The following is a 10301-nucleotide window of genomic DNA, read 5'->3' as shown; positions in this document are numbered from 1 at the left end:
TGAACTCAGGACCTTTTGGATCCCAAGCCGCTGCCCTAACCACTGCGCCATCACCAGGCTTTATATATATATATATATATATATATATATATATATATATATATATATATATATATATATATATATATATATATATATATATATATATATATATATATATATATATATATATATATATATATATATATATATATATATATATATATATATATATATATATATATATATCGTCCAAGTAAGAGGGTGGGCGTGGAAGGGTTAAAAGGGGTAAAAAAAAAAAAAACCATCATTGGTAGGGATGGGGGATAATCTGAGACTGGTGCACCACCTGCTGAAAGCCCTGGTGGGAAGAGTACGATTGAACTGCTTCTGAAAGGCAGGTGGTCATCATTATCATTGAAAAATTACATGATTCCAAATGTATTCTCCCTGCAATACATTGGGAATTGTGGAATTCTTTCGGTGCTGCACGAAACCGGAAGTTTTATGGTGGTATACTGTATTCAATTTCTTTGAAGACTAAAACCAAAGGCTTGATGACTCTTGGTAAGCAAACTGTGGCAGAGCTTATTGTGCACCCCTCCCTGTCCCCCCCCCCCACTCCCAATGGAATGTAATTTGATGAGAAATGAATATCTGCAAGCATTGACTTTGATCATGAGATTACATGAAGATGATGAGGAGAGAGAAACAGGAAGAGGCAGTCGTAAAAATGTAATCGGAAGCCAAAAGTGAAAGCTGTGCACTTGGTGTTGCTCCTTTCTGGGGGTAATCCCTAATGTCAGTGTTTGGTATCGACGACATTTTGCTAATGTTCACACAAACGATTGTCATTTCAACATCACGACATCTTTCTTGGGACCTGGATGCGGAAGCGCGAGGTGCGAACCTGAGGATGGAGTGTATCGTGAACACGAAATTCCAGGATTTCCCTCATTGTAATGCTGTGATGTTAAATTAACAGCAAGTGGATTTACCTGCAGTTCTCAGATATAAAAAGTAGTCAGCATGTATGTAATTAAGTGAGCAGTGTGACGTCACAAGTTACCATGTAGCAATGTGGCCGGCAGTTTCTTGTTGGCAGTCTTGTCACGGTTTTGAGTTGGTTCGCAATCTGATAACGGTTTCCATACCCGACTTGAATGTGTTTCACAAGTTGTTACTTTAATGAAACAAATACGAGGATTCTTGTGTTTTATTGGTTGTGAAGGTTATGACGGTCATGTTGTGTTTTCTGAAATACAAATTGAAAAGGAAACTTATTGTTTCAATGCAAGCAGCAGTTTTATTTGCTGAATTGTTTATTTGTTTATTTTTGTTTCACTCAATTTCTTTTTCTTCCATTCTTTCCTTTTTCCTTTAATACCCAAAATACCAGTCCTCAACCTCCAATCCCCATGTCAGCTTCCAGCATGTCCTACTCTGGGGCCTACAGCTTGGCGAGCCGGGGCCCTGCCTCATCCCCACGTCTCTCAGAGCGGTCCAGTGGCTCGGGCAGCCCACCCACCACCCTCTCGGGGGCTTTCAGTGGGCTCCCGTTTCCTGCTCAGCCCATCTCCATGCCAGGGAGGCACATCAACGGGAATGGTGGTGGCACAGCCGAGGCCTTCACCTTTGAAGATGACGATGTCGGGGACTACAGCAGCGGTAACGAACTAGAAGCAGAGCAACCCAAGTAAACGGGTGGCCGGTTTAATGCGGCCTAGGCTTCCGGTCTTCCCACGGCCTAGACGTCATTTTACCGAGCGCTCGGGTCGCCGGGACATCTTTTCTCTGCGGCTCGGCATCTTTATAACGAAGGTCATTTTTCAGTTTAATTCTCTCCTTTCTTTTTTTTTTTTTTGTTTCACATCGAAAAGGTAGTGCATACGGAATCGTTGTTTACAAAACAGCATTCGCCCTGAAATGACTTTCACACGGCAATGAAGACGCCGGTCATCCTCACGGCCTGCCGACGAGAGTGTCGGAGGATGACTGTACGGGCATATGGAAAAACGAGTTCTCTTTCAAGAAGCAAACGAACAGTTTGAAGTTGTTTTGTTTTGTTTTGACAAAACGTTCTAACAAGACAATGGTCCAGCTGAAGCGGCGGTGGTGCGGTTGTCCAAGAGTCTCAGACATCTTTGCCAAGAACCTGCTCCGCTCCATGGACTCATTTTAATTCTTTATTTTTGTTTGTTTGTTTGTTTGTTTGTTTTTGCTGCCAGCTTTTCATGCTCAGCTTGAGAGCTTTTTATCCCTTCCTTTGTAAATTCCTTTTCGCTTCTTACTTTATGCTCCTTTTTAGAGCAGATGCACTGTCTCACTCTTATACACATCACCAGTAGGAATGGCACAAACGAAACAACGGTGACAAACTCGACATGAAAATTACACATGTAGTCATAGCCTTTGACGTTTATTTTTAACCAAACTAGTGTTCGACTTATGTTCAAGATAACTCAAATGTCATGACATTTTAATAACAGCGTAATAATCGGAAAATTTTAAGCTATGAAGAATTGAAGTCGATGACAGTACATGCACTTTTATGTCTTTGAAAAGTGTGCAATGTACTTACTCATTAGGCCTCGGTTGTTTTTTTTTCTTGATAAACCATGTACAGTTACCTTGAACACAAATACAATACGAGGGTACTTGGCCTATTTTACAGACGGCTGCGGAGTAGGCCTCGGCCTTTGGTACAAAAACTTATATACTCGGCCTTATAGGCCTATAATACAGGCGTGGACTTTAGCTTGTAACATGGACAGCTACAGACCCAAGAGAGCCTGCTGTAATATCGGCCTTTCTCTTTGGTCAGGCAATAGCCTGTCACGAGCTTTCCTTTGGTTTTTGGTTGAGCAAACTCTCAACTAGGCCAAGTTGAATGTGATACGCAACTGGAAACTTGAAATTAATTCCAGGCACTAAAAGTCTTAGTCAGTCTCTATCTCTATCTCTATCTCTATCTCTCTCTCACCTCTCACCTCTCACCTCTCACCTCTCACCTCTCACCTCTCACCTCTCACTCTCTCTCACTCTCTCTCTCTCTCTCTCTCTCTCTCTCTCTCTCTCTCTCTCTCTCTCTCTCTCTCTCTCTCTCTCTCTCTCTCTCTCTCTCTCTCTCTCTCTCTCTCTCTCTCTCTCTCTCTCTCTCTCTCTCTCTCTCTCTCTCTCTCTCTCTCTCTCTCTCTCTCTCTCTCTCTCTCTCTCTCTCTCTCTCTCTCTCTCTCTCTCTCTCTCTCTCTCACACATCATCATTTCTCCTCAACCTCTCAGGATTCCAGCAAACAAGCCAAGACGAATACTGCATCCATTCTTGTGGTACACTGTTGGTATCACCAATTACAGTTTATCTATTACATTGCTACCTTTAAGGGGTGGAAGGGGTTAGAATGTTGCAAGAACCTTCCGTCAAATAAGGAACAGCAATGTAAAAAAAAAAAAAAATAACAAACCCGACATCGGCCAACCTGCATCATTGAGTTGATGGGGATTTGGCTCGTTTGAGATTTGAACCATGACCTTTGATCGTCGGAAGCTAACTCAGGTAAATAAGCAGGAGAGGAGCTCGGACAAGGTTCTTTTATTTTGTATTTCTTAGAAATGCCGCTTTGACGAAGAATGACATCTTTACAAGCAATGAACACGATTCCCAAACATGTGATTTACAGTGTAAGCTTAAAAAGAGGACATGACTTGTAGAGATAAAGTGCACCTTGCACATCATCCCTCCGCAACCCCAACCCTCGGCCTGCTCTTAGCGACATGATATCCCCTCTATTTAACAACATTTACTTACTAGACCTTTTACGACAATAATTACCTATTTATTACTCCCGCTTCGTATGCGTCCAAACTGTTTTGTAGATAATATCATGTAGATAAAGCGTCTCGTCCAAGCAACAGGCGCGCTTATGAAGGTGAAGTGAAATTCAGTGCTGGCTATTTCCGTTTAAAAAAAAAAGTCTCTGAACTGGTATTAGGAATGTTTGAAATGCTGACCGCTTCTTGTGCCACTTCCAGGTGGTATGGTGGTCATGCATGAGTTAGACAATTTGAACGAGCACTGGTCTAAGTTAATGATGAATTGGTGTAAAGTTTAATCGGTGTAAAGTTTCGCTTCAAACAAATTCTTGCCGGACGACGTGTGAATACAGCGCGGTGCTGCCGTGAAAGAGTGTTAAAGTTGTCGGTGTTATTTATGCAATTCTGGTTTGTTTGTTTGTTTGTTCGTGTTCATGTTTTTAGCTCCAAAGAGCACGTAACCGGAAATAGAAGGCTTCTGCATTGTCATTTCTCCCCAAAATGACCTCGCTCAAAAAGTTGGTCGTCAATACCAGCTGTGACACCTACCTTTTACTGGCTGACATCGACGTTCAAACTTATCAGCTGATCCTATTTTAACTATGTTGACTAACAACCCACATCTCCTCTTTTTTTACTTTGACAGCTAACATCCCCCTTTCAACTTTACCACCTATCTTCCATTTGATTGTTACTTTTATGGTAAACCTTCTCTTTCATTATTACCTGCTATGAAGGTTTACCTGCAATTACCTGCAGCCCTTTTTCAAGATAGCCCTTTCACACACCTGCCCCCACCCCCACCCTAACCCCCACTCCTGAAAAAAGAAAACTTTAGCATGGTGGGTTGACTTCCCTTTTGACTACAGATTTGTATTTTTTAACTTAAACTATCCTCTTCAAATTTACCAGCTACCCTTTGTACTTCAAAATTACCGGATACTCTTTCCTCTTCAAATTTACTGGATACTCTTTCCACTTCAAATTCACCAGATCCTCTTTCCTCTTCAAGTTTACCGGATACTCTTTCCTCTTCAAATTTACCGCATACTCTTTCCTCTTCAAATTTACCGGATCCTCTTTCCTCTTCAAATTTACCGGATACTCTTTCCTCTTCAAATTTACCGGATACTCTTTCCTCTTCAAATTTACCGGATACTCTTTCCTCTTCAAATTTACCGGATACTCTTTCCTCTTCAAATTTACCGGATACTCTTTCCTCTTCAAATTTACCGGATACTCTTTCCTCTTCAAATTTACCGGATACTCTTTCCTCTTTAACTTCACTGGTAAACATACCATTTTCAACTTTACCGGCGACCCGCTCATCTTCAACTTTACCAATTGACTTACCCTCTTCAATTTCACCGGCTACCATCTCCTGTTCAAATTTATTGGTAAACCTGCCCTTTTCAACTTTCGCAGTTGCTCGCTCATCTTCAACTTTACCTGCTGACTTCCGCACTTCAGATTTACCAGCTACCCTTTCCTCTTCAACTTCACTGGCTAACCTCCTCTTTTCACCTTTCATGGCTACCATCCTCTTTCATCTTTACTGCCAACCTTACCATCTTCAACTATACCAGCTACCCTTTCCACTTCAAATTTACTGGCTACGCTTTCCTTTTCAAATTTACCAGTAAACATGCCGTTTTTAACTTTACCGGCGACCCGCTCCTCTTCAATGTCCTCAGCTACCCGCTCCTCTTCAATGTTACCGGCTATCCGCTCCTCTTCAACGTTACCGGCTACCTGCTCCTCTTCAATGTTACCAGCTACCCGCCCCTCTTCAACGTCACCAGCTCCCCGCTCCTCTTCAACGTCACCAGCTCCCCACTCCTCTCCAACTTTACCGGCTCCCCGTTCCTCTTAAACCTCACCGACTACCCGCTCTTCATCACCAGCTACCCACTTCTCTTCAATATTACCGGCTACCCACTGCTGTTAAACTTTACCGGCTACCTGCTGCTGTTCAACTTTATTGGCTATCTGCTCCTCTCCAACTTTACTGGCCACCCTCTCCTCTCCAACTTTACTGGCTACCCTCTCCTCTCCAACTTTATTGGCTACCCATTCCTCTTCAATTTTATTGGCTATCTGCTCTGCTTCAACTTTATTGGCTACCCTTTCCTCTCCAACTTTATTGGCGATCTCTCCTCTTCAATTTTATTGGCTATCTGCTCTGCTTCAACTTTATTGGCAATCCACTCCTCTTCAATTTTATTGGCTATCTGCTCTGCTTCAACTTTATTGGCTACCCTTTCCTCTCCAACTTTATTGGCGATCTCTCCTCTTCAATTTTATTGGCTATCCGCTCTTCTTCAACTTTATTGGCTACCCGCTCCTCTTCAACTTTATTGGCTATCTGCTCCTCTTTAACTTTACTGGCTACCCTTTCCTCTCCAACCTTATTGGCGATCTCTCCTCTTCAATTTTATTGGCTATCCACTCTGCTTCAACTTTATTGGCAATCCACTCCTCTTCAACTTTATTGGCTATCCACTCCTCTTCAACTTTATTGGCTATCTGCTCCTCTTTAACTTTACTGGCTACCCTCTCCTCTCCAACTTTATTGGCGACCTCTCCTCTTCAATTTTATTGGCTATCCGCTCTGCTTCAACTTTATTGGCAATCCACTCCTCTTCAACTTTATTGGCTATCCGCTCTTCTTCAACTTTATTGGCTATCCGCTCTTCTTCAATTCTATTGGCAATCCGCTCTTCTTCAACTTTATTGGCTACCCTTTCCTCTCCAACTTTATTGGCGATCTCTCCTCTTCAATTTTATTGGCTATCTGCTCTGCTGCAACTTTATTGGCAATCCACTCCTCTTCAATTTTATTGGCTATCTGCTCTGCTTCAACTTTATTGGCTACCCTTTCCTCTCCAACTTTATTGGCGATCTCTCCTCTTCAATTTTATTGGCTATCCGCTCTTCTTCAACTTTATTGGCTACCCGCTCCTCTTCAACTTTATTGGCTATCCGCTCTTCTTCAACTTTATTGGCTATCCGCTCTTCTTCAACTTTATTGGCTATCCGCTCCTCTTCAACTTTATTGGCTATCCGCTCTTCTTCAACTTTATTGGCTATCCGCTCTTCTTCAACTTTATTGGCTATCCGCTCCTCTTCAACTTTATTGGCTATCCGCTCTTCTTCAACTTTATTTGCTATCCGCTCTTCTTCAATTCTATTGGCAATCCACTCCTCTTCAACTTTATTGGCAATCCACTCCTCTTCAACTTTATTGGCTATCCGCTCTTCTTCAACTTTATTGGCTATCCGCTCTTCTTCAATTTTATTGGCTATCCGCTCTTCTTCAATTTTATTGGCTATCCGCTCTTCTTCAATTTTTTTGGCTATCCGCTCTTCTTCAATTTTATTGGCTATCCGCTCTTCTTCAACTTTATTGGCTATCCGCTATTCTTCAATTTTATTGGCTACCTGCTGCTCTTCAAGTTTATCGGCTACCCACTCCTCTTCAACTTTACTGGGAACTTCACCCTCTTAAGCTTAGACTATCCCTTCGTCTTTTACTTTGCTACGTGTCTTCTGTTTTTGGACTTTACCAGTGAACCTTCCTTTTCAACATTACCGGCGAGCATCTCTTTCACCTTTACCAGCCAATATCGCATGTGGTTTCGCAATCCTGCTGGCAAACTTTGTCAGCCAATCTTCACTGACCAATGTTACCAGTAACCCTTCAATCCTGATCATTTGCATTATTTCATGTCATATCATCCCAAGGCAATGCCGGTACAAAAGGACAATCAGAGGTTGCGGGTTGGAGCTAAAAGACACTCCGGCACATTTGTCATTGTAACATATGACTAATGGAATTTTATTTTTTGTCTGTAACGCATTGTAATATAAGTTATGCATTTGCCTTTACATGTTCCTTGTGTTCCGCTGTCTCCGCCGTGTCCGTGTCGGGGTGTGTGGAGCGGCTCTAGCTCCGTGCAGCGCACGAATAAACCCCATCTTGCCATGGGCCATGTCCGTGTCTGCCTTTTTGTTGCAAACATCTCCCCACGCCCATGTTTGGGTATCCCCTCTTTGCCTTGCTCCACCAGACTGACATTTTTCAATGTCGCATGATTCAAAGTCACAAACCTCAACGATGTTGCCTCATGTTTCTCATTAGATTTAAGGACTTGCTATTTGATTTGGTCTGGGATTATTTATCGCATGGGCAATTTGGCCCAATTAACATTTTCCTGAGTACTGTATATATTGTTATTGTTATTGTTCTAGAGGAAAAATGAACAGATCCTTGGAACTTTGAAACAGGTCGCTTGAACAGGCGAGGATCCATGTGGTGCCTTGACAAGTAACATAAGTCTGTTGTGATGTCTCGCTCCAACAATCGCACTCTCACTCCATCTTCTCCCATCGCACTCTCACTCCATCTTCTCCCATCACGCACTCACTCACTCAATCTTCTCCGATCCTATACTCATTCGAAATCCCCCCGATCGAAGTCACTCCGGCGCCTCTGGAGACTCTTCCCATTCCAAAGCAGCTGCACAGCGTCCATGGCAGCATGCAAGCAGCCGCTCCTAATTGAATATAGCGCGTCCCCATAGCGCGAAGGCTAATTAAAATAATTAACATTCAACTTATCCCTGAGACTAATTTCACGTCCCGCTCCATACTCCACCTGACACGCGGAGTTAGTTTTGTGCTTTAACTAATGACTCTAATACGTACTGACACCTCATTTTCACACGCACGCAAAGAAGCCCGAGATGTTGCGTCGACATTGGGAGTAACTAATTGGTACTTTGGCCCGAACTCGGACCTCTGATCATGTGAAGAATGTTTAGCGATTCCATTCAAGCTCAGCGTCGTTCAATTGTTCGCTCTTCCATGGAGCGAAATAAACATTATTCATAACTTTTCAAAGGACGGGCTTGCGTTTGAGCGCCGTCCGTCGGCTGTCTTATCAGGGACTGCATCATCAAGCTGAAAACAACAACCGGTCCTCGTGCCTCGACTGCACACCCAGGTGGGGAATCGGCAAGTTCGAAGATTAAAAAAAACAAATAAAACGCTGTATGAATGGATCGTTTGGAATTTTATGAATCGGTTTCCTCCAATCCAAACGCATATACGATATGATGGAATCACCATTGGATAGGCTGTTGAGCTCATGCTTGATCATGATGTTGATGATTAATTGTAAATGGAAATAGATGAACAAGAAGAAGAACATTCCAATAATCCTTGTGAAACAAGTCTCTTTTAAAAGACGATTGTGCTCCCAGGATACCGATATCCTCTGTGACGTATTGGTCAGCGATTACGTCACCACTCACAAAGGGAACTTGAGGCAAGCGTTTCTCGTTTGAAACAGAGGTGAGAATAAATCTGGGATAACTGTTGGAAACGATCTTCTTTTTCTTCTTCAAATGCTGGAATAAGATGGAACAACTTCCTTTTACTGTGGGGAAAAAAATGGCGGACGGAAAATATTCTGACCGTCAGGTGTTGGTGGCTTTGCGGTTCTGCTTCGGAAACTCGCACTTTGTTTGAAGAAGGGTGAATGAGATTGATTCATGGAAATGAGTGGTGGTGAATTACAGCCTCTGAGTGCGTGAGTGGGTGTTTTTGGTTGTAACTGGAAAGAGAGAGCTAGTGAAAAAGGAAATGAGATCTTCACGAAGGTATGATACGGACCTCGAACCATGGACGAAGGTCTCAGATGATGGACTTGGACCTCGGCCCCACCCCTCGGACCATGGGCCTGCCCCTCGGACCACGCACTTAGACCATGGACTTGGATCTCGGACCATGTACCCGCCCCTCGAACCACGGACCCACCCCTTGGATCACGGACCCGCCACCCAAAACGAATCGGCGTTAAATGGCGCAGGTTTTGGGAACGTTTTAATCGACACCAGCCCTGAGATGGAGTGCAAATTCCGGCGGGATGTGGAGCGCATTCATGTGGTTCGGAGTTTTCGCTCAATTACCGCGCAAACAGAACAAATGTGGAACCATTGTGAACCCGTGGGCCACATGGGTGGGGGGAGAGAGGGGACATATCCCTCCTCCCCCTCCGTTTGGACTGGGGAGGATAACATCGATTGGAGTCCCTGCAATGGAGAGAGTCGCGACATGACGAGTCTGGGAAATAAAAACAAACAAAGCGGGAGTCGAACACGTCCTCAACCATTCCTCGGACATGCATTTGCCGATCTTGTTCAAACTTGGCACACACATAACTAATGGCGGCTTACATATGCTCGTCATGTTGTTTTTTATTCCAAAATGAGATCCAAGATGGCTGACTGATTTTTTTTTTTTTTGTCTTTTGTCCTTGTTCTTATAATTATTTGTTCTCTTCACTCGTTCCTCATGTTCACTGTCGAACTTTACCTCCGCCACCGAAGGTGAAGGGGGTCATGTTTTCATCCCTTTCTGTCTGTCCGTCTGTTTTTTGTACAGGATATCTCAAAAAGTTTTGGACGGATCCAGATGAAATTTGGTGGACAGTTTCGGTGTGTGACGAG

The 10301-nt window shown here is 43.3% G+C and overlaps 1 protein-coding gene across 12 annotated transcripts in view; it reads left to right on the top strand.

Annotated features, from left to right (window-relative positions):
• The window catches only part of LOC147025667 (transcription factor Sox-6-like), a 385785-nt gene extending 381615 nt beyond the window's left edge, over positions 1–4170 (top strand). For 11 of the 12 annotated variants that reach the window (XM_085886892.1, XM_085886885.1, XM_085886884.1 and 8 more), the window contains 2 exons: positions 1379–1647; positions 1860–4170. In XM_085886892.1, coding sequence (XP_085743018.1) covers positions 1379–1647; positions 1860–1909 — 319 coding nt within the window. In that variant the 3' untranslated portion in view covers positions 1910–4170. Of the gene's footprint in view, positions 1–1378 lie in introns of all 12 variants that reach the window. The other variant, XM_085886886.1, reaches the window with a different exon arrangement.
• The last annotated feature ends 6131 nt before the right edge of the window (positions 4171–10301 follow it).

Source organism: Eptatretus burgeri, chromosome 6 (assembly GCF_056783735.1).
Source record: "Eptatretus burgeri isolate ZD-2024b chromosome 6, Ebu_testis_v1, whole genome shotgun sequence".
Lineage (NCBI taxonomy): Eukaryota > Metazoa > Chordata > Myxini > Myxiniformes > Myxinidae > Eptatretus > Eptatretus burgeri.
The sequence above is the reverse complement of the archived record's forward strand: the minus strand, read 5'-3'. Positions and strand labels throughout refer to the sequence as shown.